Raw genomic sequence first — 16,085 nt, forward strand, 5'->3', positions numbered from 1 at the left:
TGAACAAGTCATCCTAAGCCTCACATATGCCAGGAACTTGGTCTATGTTTAATAAGCCCTCTGCAAAACTATTGGGAATATTATTTGGTAACAGCATTTAGGGCTAATGGAAAAAGGCTGATGCCCATTTTGCACCAATTTTGAGAGTTATGGTCACCGATGACCAAGGGGAAGCTGAAAACACCAATTTTAGGAAAGAACCCCACTGAAATGCCATTTGACACAGATCTAGAGAAATATCACAGAAGCATCCGTCATCTACAACTTGCACTGGAGAGAAATATCCCTAGGTTATTCTTCCACCTTACAATGAAGATGCGAGATGCCAGCCCTGGAAGACTCCATATTTAAATGTGAAAGAGCAGCAGACACAAAGTCCCTCGCAGCATTCCTTGCCCCATATATGTGGCAGATGACCATCTGCCATATCAGATTATGTTTGCCTACCAGTGCAATAAAACTCCAGGGATGGCATATGACAATGCATACGATTACCCGGATCGGGGCCAGAATGAGGAGCCAGGTTTCTTGACTGTGGCGACATCAGCCACAAGCATGACCAACCCACGTGAAGCCGTGATTTGACCCAGACACTGTCAAGAAGAACTCCATGCAAGCACTTTCTCTCTTGGAATACAAGAGAGAAATATCCCATCACATACAGAATCAAATGCCTAAATACACTTTCTGGGCTATTCCCACAACTAAACAGGCCAAAGGTGACTGTTTTGTTTGTTTGGTTTTTCTTTGTTTTTCGAGACAGGGTTTCTCTGTATAGCCCTGGCTGTCCTGGAGCTCACTTTGTAGACCAGGCTGGCCTCAAACTCAGAAATCCACCTGCCTCTGCCTCCCGAGTGCTGGGATTAAAGGCGTGCGCCACCACGCCCGGCCAGGTGACTGTTTTGTGTGTAGCCAAATTTCCTAAGCTACCGTACCATGGTAACGAGTACATATGAAATAACCATGTGATATGGAAAGCAGAAAATGATTCACTTCCACCTGTCATGGCTGGACACAACGTTACAGATTTCCATGGAGCTTGACTGACCAGCTGCCACCACCCTTTCCATCCACCAGTGAGGAGAACCCATGCAGACCCCTGGATGCTCTGTGCCTGCATGGCATTCCAGAGCTCAGATTACACCAAAGAGAAATATCACAGAATTTTATACAAACACGACCCATGCACCATATACAAACATAACCATTGCAATGCTTGTTGCACAAGGCCTCGACTGCCATAACAGTCTTCTCCACACAAAGAGCAAATCCATTCAGACTGCCTCGCAGTCTGCCAGTGGCTCCAACCTCACCACGATGCAATTCACCACTATGTACTTTGCCACTGTGCAAGGTTTAACACACCACCAGCAAACCAAGTCTAAACTGTGGGAAAGACAATGGACCGCCCTAACTGACCTACCAGCCTCTGTCATACACCACCCCCAGAAGACTTAACAACTTGACAACTACATTTCCTGACACATCTTTAAGGAAAATTAGGAAACCAAAGCAACAATGAATTCTACTAATTATCTTATTTAATTATGGATTATGTATACAGTGTTCTATATTGCATGTATGCCTGCAGGCCAGAAGACGGCACCAGATCTCACTACAGATAGTTGTGAGCCACCATATCTTCACTGAGAATTAAACTAATTGAACTTAGGACCTTCGGAAGAGCAGCCAGTGCTCTTAACCTCTGAGCCATCTCTCCAGCCCCTGGAACCCATCTTTAAAACAACAACAATAACAACAACAACAACAACAACATCTGCTTGCCAAATGAGGGAGAGTTTTTGGAGCTGCAACACCAACACGCATCCGCTCCAGGACAATGAAATGATAGGCTTCCCAATTCCTCTGGATATATAGACACCAGGAACATCACACACTTGTTTCCTCCCAGAATATGGGACATTGGTTTCCTGTCTGTCGACATTCCAGCCTGGACTCACACTGGCTACCAAACTGATTACATCAGCCCCAGAGTGGACATGATACAATTTGCAACCAGAGGCTGCCCTAGATCCTCTGATTCCTCTGTGCCAAGGTACCAACCACAAACACAAGGCAGACCACAGATACTTCCACTGGTGGAAAGCTTCATGTGTGGATCGCTCCAAACTGGAACCTTAGAAACATACACCCAGGACTTCCCTATTATTTCTACTCCATGATTCTTCCACTACAACAGCTCATGGAATGGGGCACTGGAGACTTTGTGACCCACAATCCCATACTCAATCCATTGCATGCAGGAACTCTGCATGAGGCACTCCAATTGGATGGGATATATGTCTGTCCCATAACATGGGAATCCCGTGGAATCAAAGAAGGCAGCCTGTCACCATGCATCACTGACAGAAGAGAATGGGACAAGGAACAACAAATTTTTCACAGCCCACTACAAAGCAGCATTTGTCAACCCGCCATGAGTGTCCATGATGGCGCCTGACCTTAGCCTACCTGCAAGCCTCACAATTATACTGAGGATCCTGACAATCTCACTCACCTTCAACCTCAAGCCACAGCTCCCACCTCTATACCTCTGCCTGAGTCTGAATTTAGGAGACTATAAGTCTTCTCTTACACTTCAGGAAATAGATTTGGGGCAAGAAAATCTTTGCCACTGGTGATTGAGGGAGCCACGTTGGTCTCCTCCTTACTTGGAGCTGGCATGGCCTCTTCTGTTCTTTCGGACATCAAGGCAGATATGGCAGACGTCAGAAATCTTACTGTACAACAAACCGGCTATTAGACACCTTGTCTGGATGGGCTAGCTACTACCCACAAACTGATTATGGGCCTTTGTCTGGGACTAAAGTTATTAAAGCAATCACTGGTAGACACTAACAAAGAGCTGAAAACTTGAAGAGACTAGCCGTAGCCAGCCAGATCTCTCAAAATTATCTGCTACAACTCATTCAGAGGAAAAGACAAAGAGAAAAATGTATCCAAGCACGATTCACTTTTCAAAGAGTAGAGACCAGCCTGCCTGGCTCTTCCCTAAAGGATTTGGAATGGAAACAGCAGTCTACAATACTCTACTGGGTCCAAGGCAAACCTCTTGGTGTGAGCACAGATTCTGCAAAATGCATTTAAAAATTCTTAGTCTATACATGCAATGCAGTCCCAGCTTCTCATACACACCTGTTGCCTAGGAGACTTGTGGGTGGAGCTGTTATACTCCCTGATTCTTTCCTATGGACTAGTTGGACTAATACAGAGGATGTCTACTACCCAAAGGAACACACCATCTCACTTGGGGCCAACACCCTTGTGGCACCCACCCTCTGTCCAATGAGCTCCAAAATAGCAGAACTGACCCCTTCTGTCTTTGCAAACCAAACCCACAGACCCTGGCAATGGAGTTTTCATTGCATGTTCCATGAAGGATTTCAACCCACAGTTGACATTTATGACGTCACCACGGGAAACTTTCTCAAGCCTAAGTTGATTGTGTATTTCATGTTCTGTGCCCTTGGACACCAATCACAACAGGAGTCAGAACTGCTTTGTATAGTTAGCCACAACATGCTTAAACCAAACCAACCACCCAGCAGCACTTCCTGCACCTGTGTATGAGCTTTTATGGTATTTGGCTTTAGAAGCTGTCCCTGGGATGGACCCCAACATAAGAGAGACACCTACATCTATTTAGAATAAGGCTTCCATTTTAAGTAGGTGTTTACGTTCCCAAGACCTCCCTGGGAATTGACATCCTATTTGGCAGAAAGGGCATGAAAGTGGGTAAAAAGGCATGAATGTTAAACAAGGCAAGTCCCCCAACACAGTTGAATAGCCCAGCCAACAGGAACAGGATAACTGTACAACACAAACATGTTCCTAAAGGAGTTCCCTAGCCCTAAATCCTGATTGGTGGAATAACTTGGCACAGATGTTTGTAGATCTCAGGCTTAAAAACCCTGTAAGATCTTACGTCAAAGTCATAGTTCAGCTCCGGAATCTGAACCGTGGTCCTGATCAATCAGCCCTGGAGTGTATGCTCAATAAACTATCCCCGTCTGACTGAGATCAGTGAACGTGTGGTTTGTGAGGCGACTCCTGTATGTACCCCAACAGTTATTTTCTCCTTTTCCTAGTATGGCCTGGATTTACAAGTTGCTATGAAACTGTTAACAATTCTCTTTTTAAAAAGAATTATCTATTCATTTTATGTATATGAGTACACTGTCTCAGACACACCAGAAGAGGGCATCAGATCCCATTACAGATGGTTGTGAGCCACCACCTGGCTGCTGGGAATTGAACTCAGGACCTCTGGGAGAGCAGTCAGTGCTCTTAACTGCTGAGCCAGCTCTCCAGCCCAAGAGGTGAGACCAAGAGCAATGCTCTACTCTGCACATCTGGAGAGACACCATCTTGTTCTGCCCTGCAGCTGGAATCTCCCCCAGGATCCTGACCCTTGAATCAGAGACTTCTGTTAGAGACTGGACCTGACCACCAGCTAAGATACATCACACAGGTCAGCAGCCTTGGGGAAACAGGCTTAGGACCTCACTCAGTTAGGAACTTGGGAGTGTAAATATGGTGTGCTGACCCTCAGCATCATAAAATATAACTTTCGTTATACCAAGTTGTGTATCTACCTTCTCGCTCGTGACACCCTGGTTGCCATGGAACTTGCTATATAAACGGAGTTGACCTCAAACTCTCAGAGATCTGCATGCTTCTGCCTCCCCAGTAATGGGATTGAAGGAGTGTGCCACCATGCCCAGCCTCCCCTGATGCTTAATGAACTGCTAAGCAAATGCTATGAGCCATGAATGGGTGACTTTGATCACACAAAGGATCTTATACCACCTATGGGCAAACATCTATAGCCCCAGCTCTCCGGAGGCAGAGGCAAGAGGATCAGGGAAGGTTGCTTCAGATACAGTTCACAGTACTGGGCCAGCCTACTCAATATGAGACCCTGCCTCAAGATACACAAAAAAGCTGGGCAGTGGTGGCACACACCTTTAATCCCAGCACTTGGGAGGCAGAGGCAGGCAGATTTCTGAGTTTGAGGCCAGCCTGGTTTACAGAGTGAGTTCCAGGACAGCCAGGGCTACAAAGAGAAACCCTGTCTGGAAAAAAACCAAAACCAAAAAAAAAAAAAAAAGACACACAAAAAAGTTCCCCCTTTGCATACATTCTCCCCCAAATGAAAACATTTTCTTGTTTTGTTTTGAGGCAGGGTTTCTCTGTGTAGCCCTGGTTGTCCTGGAACTCACTCTGTAGACCAGACTGGCCTGGAACTCAGAAATCCACCTGCCTCTGCCTCCCAAGTGCTGGGATTAAAGGCATGCACCACCACACCCGGCAAACAGTTTCAAAAAAGAGTAATTATCAGGGCTTGAGCGGTGGCTCAGCAGTTAAGAGCACTGGCTGCTTGCTCTTCCCAAGGGCTCACAATGGTCTGTAACTAAAGTTTCAAAAGATCTAAGGCCTTCTTCTGGCCTCTGCAGACAGCAGGTGCACAGGTGGAGGTGCACAGACATACAAGCAGACAAAGCACCCATACACGTGAAATAATAATCTTTTCTTTTAAGGCTATCATCAAATGATCTGAATATTGCAAATGCTCTTTGGCAAGCAGCTTCCTTCTCCCTCTCTGAGAACGCTGGCTGTTCTAGTCACCATGGTGGGGAACACTGAGTCTCGTGTTCTTCGCTAGCATGGGGTTTTGCTGGACACTGTTCAGTATGAGATGTTTTATCCAGCCCGTGTAGTCTGATGACCACGTGCAGGTGACACCCCACTGGGAAGCCTGCAGGTGCCTCTGAGCAGAATAAACAACGAAGCAGAACACACAGGCAAACAAACACCCAGTAAATGAACTTAGGGAAAAAAAAAAAAAAAAAAACAACATGGCCTAAGACAGGGCTGGGGAGTTGGGAGCTGAGAGCAGCTGGTTTTGTTTAATGCCCCAGGAGGAAAAAGTCCCAAAGGCCAGCGTGAGTCTGACAACCTCCCAGGGAGGGAAAGGTCTTGACCCCAGAGGAGGGCTGAGGATGAGGTGAGAGACCCAAGCATTCACCAGGCTAGAAAAATAACCAAGCTGACAATGACATCCATCCAGAAAGAGGGCTAGCTACCACAGTGGTGGTCAGACATCAGTCTCTCTAGCCATAGCTAGACACTTCTCACCAACAGAATAACATGTTTATTTTATTTTGTTTGGGATTTTTAAAAATTTGTTTATTTATTATATGTAAGTACACTGTAGCTGTCCTCAGATGCCACCAGAAGAGGGTGTCAGATCTCATTAGGGATGGTTGTGAGCTACCACGTGGTTGTTGGGATTTGAACTCAAGACCTTTGGAAGAGCAGCAGTCAGTGCTCTTAACTGCTGAGCCACCTCGCCAGCCACGACATGTTTATTTTATTATCTATTTATCTACTTATCTATCTATCCATCATCCATCCATCGATCAATCTATCCATCCATCCTTCCATTTATCCATTCATCTATCTTTCTATCTATCTATCTATCTATCTATCTATCTATCTATCTATCTATCTATCTATCTATCTATGGATTTCTGAGAGGGTCTCATGTAGCCCAGGCCTTGAACTCACTATGTGTGACTTACACAACTACTTCAAAATTTCTCTGATATGGTCTCACTCTGCAGCTCTAGCTGCATCAGAGACCCTCCAGTCTCCACCTCCTGACCTCCCTAGGGCTGGGGTTATAATGGAGCCTGTGCTACCACAGGCAGTTTACACAGTAAGGAGGATCAAACCGGAGCTGCCTGCATGTGACACAAACACTTCACCTCCTAAGCTACACGGCCCCACCCCACCCCGCCCCCAGGAACATTTTGTTATTACTGCAGGAAGAACCTAACTGTGTGACTTAGAGCTTGCCCAGCAAATTCAGTTCCCAAACTCAAAACGTTAGCTGTTTAATCAACTCCAATAAAAAGAGAAAAGACAGGAATTAAACCAATCTCTTTCCTTCCTTCCTCCCCCCCCCCTTTCTTTCTATTCTGAAACAAGGCCTTCCATAGCCCAGACTGGCTTCCATCTCCCTATGTGGCTGAGTGGTCTTGGAACTCCTGGTCCTCCTGAGCCTTCTGTTTCTGCCTTTTGAGTGCTAGAATTAGTTTAATTCGTTGGGTTTTTGTTGTTGTTTTGTTTTTTGAGACATGGTTTCTCTGTATAGCCCTGGCTGTCCTGGAACTCTGTAGACTAGGCTGGCCTCGAACTCAGAAATCCGCCTGCCTCTGCCTCCCAAGTGCTGGGATTAAAGGCGTGCGCCACCCCACCTGGCCTAGGTTATTTATTTATTTATTTATTTATTTATTTATTTATTTATCGACACAGGGTCTCTCACTGCTGGCTGACCAACAAACCAAGGGACCTGCCTACCTCTCCCTATCCTCAGTGCTGGGATCACAGGTCCACACCAACGCTTCTAGCTTTTTATATGGATGACGGGGATCCAAATTCAGGTCCTTGGGTTTGTGCAACAAGTACTTTACTCAGTGAGCCATGTCCTCAGTTTCACGAAGGTTGTACTTAAAAATAGCCACGGGGTGCTGACACACGCCTTCGGTCCCAGATTCCAGAAGGTGAACCAGAAGCATTTATGTCGGCCCGTCGGATCTAGGTAGCAAGTTCCTGGATAGCCAGGACTACATAGTGAGATCCTGTCTCAAAAATACACACACACACACACACACACACACACATTTTTAAAAAGCCACCAGGGGCTGGAGAGTGGCCTAGAGCACTTGTTGTTCTTGAAGAGGACTAGAGTTGGATTCCCAGCGTAGCTTACCACCATCCTAACTCAGTTTCAGGGGACCTGTTGCTGTCATTTGATGTCCAGAGGTACTTCGAACGCACATGATACACATGCACACATTTCGGGGGAGGAACCCATACACATGAATTAATAGAAAAAAAAAAAAGAAGAAGAAGAATAGCCATTCAGGACATCTTCACTCAATGTGAGAAGATGCTGGGGCTGAGATGGTTCTGTCAAGAACACATGGGCATGTGAGGGCTGTGAGGATGTATTCCTGGACCTTCAGCTTTGGGTGTGGGTGGAGCAAGGATCCTGGGGTCCACTGGTAAGCCAGTCTAGCTCTTGGTAAACTCCAGGTTCAGTGAGAGATCACAGAGAGGGGAGAGAGAAGAGAGAGAACAAAGCTTCCAAGACCTGCTAAGCGTGAGAGCAGATGTGGACTGGCGACATCCCACTGTTGCCAGGCTTACCTATATAGCCTTTTGTTTGGAGCTGTTCAAACAAAAGGCCATGCCCCTGCCCCCCACCTCTGGTAGCTCGGCTGGGAAAGCAAACCAGCTGTCTCCAAACAGCTTCTAGGATTCCCCTTTTCGTGAGTTAATGCAATTTGCTACTAAAAGAAAAACGACCCCGCCCCTAACAAAGCACTTGAGACCCTAGGCACTGAAAGAGCAGCCACCTGCGGCCCTCTGGCTGAAGTTTCAGTGCCCCATTCTCAGGGAAATACTCTGCTGTCCCCACCTTAGCTTCCTTTGAGTGAGAGAAATGATCTCCATGCAAAGTGCACCAGCCTCGGAGGGAACACAGCCTCTGTTCTCCCCAGTTCAGCTGCGCCCTGGACCCCAATCCCTTCTTACTACAATGAGTGCTCTGTCTTCCTGTTTGTCTTGATTGCCGGTTTAATGATTGCTGTGTTGAGGTGGGTGCCCATGCCACAGGGCATGTGTGGAGGTCAGAGGCGCGCACCCCAAAACCTGTTCTCCCCCTCCCCCTTTACAAAGGTTTCAGGGATCAAATTCAAGTCCCCAGGCTTGCCGAGCAAATGCCATGCCCTGCTGAACCACCTCAGTGGCACTTGGTTTTCCAGACAAAGTCCTACCCAGCCCAGGCTGGAGATGAACTCTCACCAGGTAGTAGAGGATAACTCCCTCCATACCAGTTTTTCCCTCAGGGTTTGAGAGATCCCTGCAAGCTCCAATAGCCTAAAAAGGGCCCTGGGAGCACAGCCGAGTTGAGGATGGCTTTCCACACTCTTTTGCCCACATGCCTTTTATGCAAAAATGTACGAGCCTTCCAAAAGATCCAAACAACAGCAGAGACCAAACTGGCCTCTGTGTTCCTTTTTAGTATTTTTACTCTAAGAAGAGAGTCAAGACGGGTGCCTGGCCCCAGCAGCTCTTCCTTTGGGTCCCCAGGAGCCTGTTTTTGGCTTCTGGAAGCCCGCTGCTGCCAGAGATGGGAGCACAGACTGAGACTTCATCTCCTACTGTCATCACCTTCTGAGACTCAAGGCAGTCCAGGAGCCTTTGCCTGCGGACTCAGACTCTTTGTTCCTGTGACTCTGACATCATCAAGCTAGATGGTAATTAGCGATCCTAATCAAAACAAAAGCATCCCTAACCACCCCATGGGCATCTGGCATCCTTCCCTAGCTCAGACAGCTCTTCCCCAGGCAGACACTGTGGCTGCTTTGGCAGGGTGACTGACTGGCATGCATAAAGCCCTGGGTTCAACTCCCAGAAACAAGGCATAGGAGGTAGATGAAGGAAGACCTGTTCAAGGCAACCTTGGCTACACAGGCAACCTGAGGCCAGCGTGGGCGGCATTAGACCCTACCTCAAATAAATAAATAAATAAATAAATAAATAAATAAATAAATAAATAAATGTATGTCTCAGTGACTAAGAGCACCAGCTACTCTTTCAGAGGATCCAGGTTTCAATCCTCACACCCACATGGTGGCCCACTACCAGCTGTAACTCCAGTTCCGGGGCATCTGACGCCTCTTCTGGCCTCGGTGGGTATCTGCATGCACAAGATGCGTTTGCACACACTCAGGCTCACACACATATAAAATAATAAATCTTAAAAAAAACACACACACACACGCTAAAGAAACATCCCCATTGCAGAGAGACTCCGCCTCAGCACAGAAGGAAGACGCTACACAGAGACAAAAGAAGAATGTGGTCAGTGGGTCTATCTTTTTCAATTTCTTCTTGGCCATCCATCCTTTATCAAAGATGGACATAGAAACAGGCAATTTCTTCTGAGCCTTTGGATCATTTCCAAAGGTTCCCAAATCACATAAAGAGAGCTGGTGAGACAGCTAGGTGGATAGAGATGCCTGCTACCAAGCTTCCTGAGTTCAATCCCCAGGACCCACATAGAGAAAGGAGAAACCTGACCCCCTCTAAGCTGTCCCCTGGACTCTCATACACACGTCAGAGCACATGTGTGCCCCTCCCACACCACATAAACATTTATTCTTTAAAAAAAAACTTTAAATTATATTTAAATTTTTAAAATAAACCTTGTTAATAAAACCTGAGTTCAATCCCTGAGCTCTACATGGTGGAAGGAGAGAACTAACTCCCAAGAGCTGTCAGTCAACCACTCAATATGTATCAAGGCACGTACACCCAGATATAAATAAACATAGAGGATTTTTGGCGAATCTTTTTGTGTCAATGGGCACTGCTCAGGTGTAGCAATGATAGAAAGGACTAATAGCCAGCTCCCCTTTCTATGCCTACAACCAGCATACACCATGGCTCCCTGGGCCACAATGGCTGCCTCAGATGTTACATAAAGCCTCTCTTACTTCAGCCCTGGGGTCTAGACACCCCCCCACCCCCACCCCCCACACACACTGCATCCAATTCCCTCTCTGCAGTACACAGTACGCTCACCCTTTGAAAGGAGTCAGGAGACAGGAGAATGTAACCGCTAATTCAAACCAGAGAAGCCCAGGACGCAACTGAAAGCCCCTTTTTTCAAAATACAGCCTGTCTGCAGAAGATTCCAACTTTGGGTACCTGGCTCCCTGTTTCAGAACCGGGAAACCATTCTTTTGACAGATGAGACCCTATCTATGTAGTCTAGCAACCATCTCTCTTCTTGTGTTTGTTTGTTTGTTTGTTTTTGTTGTTGTTTGTTTGTTTGAGACAGGGTTTCTCTGTATAGCCCTGGCTGTCCTGGAACTCACTTTGTAGACTAGGCTGGCCTCGAACTCAGAAATCTGCCTGCCTCTGCCTCCCGAGTACTGGGATTAAAGGCGTGCACCACCACGCCCGGCTCCATCTCTCTTCTTAATCAAAGAAATGTGGGGACAGGCTGGGGGGGGGGGGTGGTCTGCAGATGCCATGAAGGTTAGAGACCTTCCCAGGTTCAGGCCAGAGGAGGTCACTATTCCTGGACAAGACCACACACAGCATTAGGTGTAAAACAAATGTTTTTTTGCTGCTGCTTCTCTGGGGATGGAGGAGTAGGAAGAGGAGAACCAGTGACTAAGACTAAGATGGAGAGGTTCCTTGAAACAACGGGCTTGTCACCACCAAACCATCAAATGGTCCCACAGCCCCCACAAACAGAATGAGGACAGAACCAGCTGTTACTGGGAGCTGACACAGTTGCCAGAGGTTAGTGGCCTGTGTCAGTAACCAGTGCAGCGGTTCAGTTTCTCAACCGAGAAACAAATGGGTTAGTCTGAAAAGATTGGGAGGTGGAACTTTCTCTATTTGGTGAATGATGTGTGATGTGTCCACAGCACCATCTGTTTCTTTTCCCCACCAGTTAAGGATGACCCCCCCACCACCACCTCAAACTTCTGAAAGTTGAGTGACCTAAGACCACTCCTCCACCCAGGACAGGAACACCAGGTACTGGGAAGGGACTGGAAGGGAAGGGAAGGGAAAGAAAAGAAAAAAAGGAAAGGAAAAAGGAAGGGAAAGGAAAAAGGAAAGGAAGGCAAAGTTAAGGAAGGGGGAAGGGAAAGGAATAGAGAAAGAAAAGGGAAGGAAAGACGGAAGGAAAAAGGAAAGGGAAGGAAAAGAAAGGAGAAAGGAAAAGAAAGAAGGAAAAAGAAAAGGAAGCTAGGAAGGAAGGAAGGAAGGAAGGAAGGAAGGAAGGAAGGAAGGAAGGAAGGAAGGAAGGAAGGAGCAATCGGATTCTCTTTCGGACCCGAGCCTCACTTTTCCTAAAGGGCCCCCTCCCCTACCACCAGGAACCCACGCGCTCCCGGAACCTGTTGCTATGACCCGGGCCGCTGGCGACCTCCGCCCCGCACTCACCCACCGCGGTGATGCGGAAGCCTCGGGGCGGCCGCAGGGCTCGGCGACGCCACGCATCCCGCAGCACCTGCACACAGGGCTGGGGCGCGCGCACCAGCAGCACCCCGCGCCGCAGCCAGCCGAGAAAGGCCAGCCGCGAGGCGGCGCGCGCCAGCCGTGCGTTCCAGAAGCAGCGCGCGTTGGCGCGGCGGAAGGCGCGGAAGAGCGCGCGGCCGCCCGGCTCCCCCGCCGCCTGCCCGGCCTCCCGCGGGCTCAGCACCAACGCCAGCGAACCCGGCGCCAGCTGCACGGGCCGCGCCATACCGCCGGCTCGCGGGACTCGCGATCACTGAGCCCACCTCGGCTGCCCCGGGAGCCCACTGAGGGGGGCGGGGTGGGGCGGGGCTTTCCAGGGCGTCGCTGTCACTCCCGGTTCCCACAGCAACCAGAAGAGCAGGTGGCATCGCCCACCCGCAGGGCCCGGAGGACCCAGGTCGCGCGTGGGAGGTGACCCAGGTTTGAGCCTTTGCTCCGCTCCTGACCTCTCAGGCTAGTTCTCTGGCGTCTCTGGGTTTGGACCTGGCCAGGTTCCTCATCTCACAGCAGAGGACTCTGAGGACCCTCTCATCCATGGTTTTCTGAAGTTCCAGGGTCTGTCTCCTCCCCTAGTGTATCCCCTTCTTTTGAGAATTTTGAGGAAAGCAGGGTTAGCGAGAGAGAGGCGGTAGCAAAAGCCTGGGGCGCCACCCTGGTTAGGGTCTGGGGATTCTGACGTTGCACTCGATCATGCCCCAAGAACTCCAAAGGAAAGGACGAGATCTGGCCCTGCAGACTATGGCCGGCATCGCAGAGCGATAAGGACAAACAGGCTGGGCTGGAATTGAGGCCCTGGGTCCCTGAGGATAAAGATCTATTGGAATAAGGAAACGGGCAGGACAGACATTAGACTTAACTATGAACTCAATACTATAAAGAGCAAGGTGCTTCGGCAAGACCTGAGGGTCATTTCAGACTTACCATCCATAATGTCGATATAATAATCAGGGGTGGGCACAGAGAGAGACAGAGTCGCCATATGTCCCCCAGGCTGGTCTCAAACTCATGTTCCTTTTGCTTGTGCGACCGTTTTTATTTTTAACTACACCACCTTTATAACTACCATAATGAGATAATCCATACCCCTGTGCATCAATCACACATGTTATTAATAACAATACCCCACCTAGCAAACACAGGAGTGGATGTTCACAGTCAGCTATTGGATGTATCACAGGGCTCCCAATGGAGAAGCTAGAGAAAGTACCCAAGGAGCTAAAGGGATCTGCAACCCTATTGTTGGAACAACATGATGTACTAACCAGAACCCCGGAGCTCTTGTCTCTAGCTGCATATGTATGGAAAGATGGCCTAGTCGGCCATCAATGGAAAGAGAGGCCCATTGGACTTGCAAACTTTATATGCCCCAATATAGGGGAATGCCAGGGCCAAAAGAATGGGAATGGGTGGGTAGGGAAGTGGGGGGCGCTATGGGGGACTTTTGGGATAGCATTGGAAATGTAATTGAGGAAAATATGTAATAAAAATATTAAAAATCAAAAAAAAAATAACAATACCCCAGTTTCACAACTCTCTGTTAACTATTGTAGATTGATATCTCTAATCCCCAAATCCCAGAGGCTCTAAGACCTGAATTTTTTAAAAATATTTTTTATTACGTATTTTCCTCAATTAACATTTCCAATGCTATCCCAAAAGTCCCCCATACCCTCCCCCCTACTTCCCTACCCACCCATTCCCATTTTTTTGGCCCTGGCGTTCCACTGTACTGGGGCATATAAAGTTTGCATGTCCAATGGGCATTCCAGTGATGGCCGACTAGGACATCTTTTGATACATATGCAGCTAGAGTCAAGAGTTCCGTGGTACTGGTTAGTTCATCATGTTGTTCCACCTATAGGGTTGCAGATCTCTTTAGCTCCTTGGATACTTTCTCTAGCTCCTCCATTGGGGGACCTGTGATCCATCCAATAGCTGACTGTGAGCATCCACTTATGTGTTTGCTAGGCCCCAGCCTAGTCTCACAAGAGACAGCTATATCAGGGTCCTTTCAGCAAAAGCTTGCTAGTGTATGCAATGGTGTGAATTTTTTTTTAAGTACTACTGTGGTTTCACATGCAAAAAACACCACACTTGACTTCAGGATGTGCATAAAAGGGGTGGCTATGAGTCAAGTGAATTGTGTGGGACCCATCTCCAACATGGCTCCTCAAGTAGATCCAAGTGTGCCAGCATCTGAAAAAAATGGGCTATCTGTCCCCAAGCATCTTGGAGACAATTGTATCAGTGACATGCATGTGTGCCACCCTGCCTGCCTGTGAATGGCCATGCCTAAGTATTGGTGTGTGTGTGTGTGTGTGTGTGTGTGTATACCATGGTACCGACCTAAGAGCTTCCAGGAAGTCTCCTGCCCCCACCTCCTGCCTCACCATAGCACCACTGGGATAACAGACATTACAGATTATACACATACTATATCTTATGTACTATCCTGCCTCAATTTATATGGGTTTTGAAGATTTAAACTCGGGCCCTTTTGCTTTTACCAACTGAGCCATCTCTCCAGCCCATCCATAATCCGGTATTTTAAACTTTGGGTTTTTTTTTTCCCCAAATGACAAAAACTATAATTAGTTAGGTTAAAAAGTATCCCACCTTTACTCAGGCCAACAGAGAGTTTAGCTCCAGACCAAGGGTCAGGCAACCTTGTCTGGTGCTGCCCCTGACATCCTCTAGGCCAAGGCACTGTGGCTCGCCACCTTCTCCTTCACGCTGGGAAAAGACTCATAGGTACATTGAAAGACTCATAGGTACATTGAAATTCTGACTTCTCAAAGGGACAAAGGCACAGAGCCTATTGTCAAGGTCACTGCCATTTCTCACTTGCAATGGAAGGAGTGAAAACAAAGGCATGTGTTTTGTAGAGGAGGAGCAGGGGGAGGGGGAGGAGCAACAGGAGGAGGAGGAACAGAGGGAGGAGGAAGAAGAGAAAGAGGGAGAGGAGGAGGAGGGAGAATGTCTCAGTCACGTGGGGGGTATGAAATGGAGCCAAACAACTACTGAGTCAGGCTTCTGTAGGTAAATGACTCAACCTTCGATTCAAATAAACATTTGAAGTTGACATAAGTGTTCCCCATCTGAATTCTGAGGTGGATGGATAGATCCTGCAGAGAGAAAAAATGCCAGTTCCCAGTCTGAGCTGTCTCACATAGAACAATTTCTCCTCTGACTCTATCAAGCCATTTGCCCCCTGGACCCAAGTCTCACTCCTGTGTGACTGATTCTTGGAAAACAAGAATTTTCTTTTCAGTGTGTGTGTGGAGAGGTCTTCACCATGTAGCCTTGGTTGGCCTGCAAGCCACTACATAGACCAGGCTAGCTTGGAATTCATAGAGATCTGGCTTCCTCTCTCTGTCCCTGCTCCTAAGTGCTGAGAATAAAGGCCACCATGCCCAGCCCAAGATTCTCTTGGGCTTGAAATCTCCACACCCCAGCCTCACCTAAGGTTTCTTCCCTGTAATCAGGATGGTGACCAATTCTAGTTCAGTTTCCTTTGTGCTTAGAACCATGTTATTTTTTCTTTAAAACCAGTGATGTAATTTTATCTGTAAAATTAACCCTCTGATAGGAGTAGTATTATTCAACCATCTCTCTCACAGATAAACAAAGTCTCAACAAGTTTAGGCAGATTGTCTCTGAGGACAGAGATTATAGACGGTGATGAAGTGATCCCAACACCTGCTATTTACCTGTGCTCATGCAACCTACACACAGAGAAGCATTCGTACACATAATTAAAATAATAAAAGCAAATCTAAAAGAGATAAGTGTGTGTGGGGGGGGGGAGATCCAGCTCAAATGGTAGTGTGCCTGCCTCCTGTCCACAAACCCTGTGGGCAATCTCCATTACCGTGTAAACCAGTATAGGTGAGCAGGCCTGGAATCCTAACAAGTAGGAGGTAGAAACAAGAAGGTCAGGGGATCAAAAG

The 16,085-nt window shown here is 47.6% G+C and overlaps 1 protein-coding gene across 1 annotated transcript in view; it reads right to left on the bottom strand.

Annotated features, from left to right (window-relative positions):
- The window catches only part of Stox1 (storkhead box 1), a 68,142-nt gene extending 55,781 nt beyond the window's left edge, over window positions 1-12,361 (bottom strand). The window contains exon 1 of the mRNA XM_029482191.2: window positions 12,061-12,361. Within this exon, the coding sequence (XP_029338051.1) occupies window positions 12,061-12,361 (301 nt within the window). The remainder of the gene's footprint in view (window positions 1-12,060) is intronic.
- Window positions 12,362-16,085: the final 3,724 nt, after the last annotated feature.

This window comes from Mus caroli, unplaced genomic scaffold (assembly GCF_978045245.1).
Source record: "Mus caroli unplaced genomic scaffold, Mus_caroli_1 scaffold_9, whole genome shotgun sequence".
Taxonomy (NCBI): domain Eukaryota; kingdom Metazoa; phylum Chordata; class Mammalia; order Rodentia; family Muridae; genus Mus; species Mus caroli.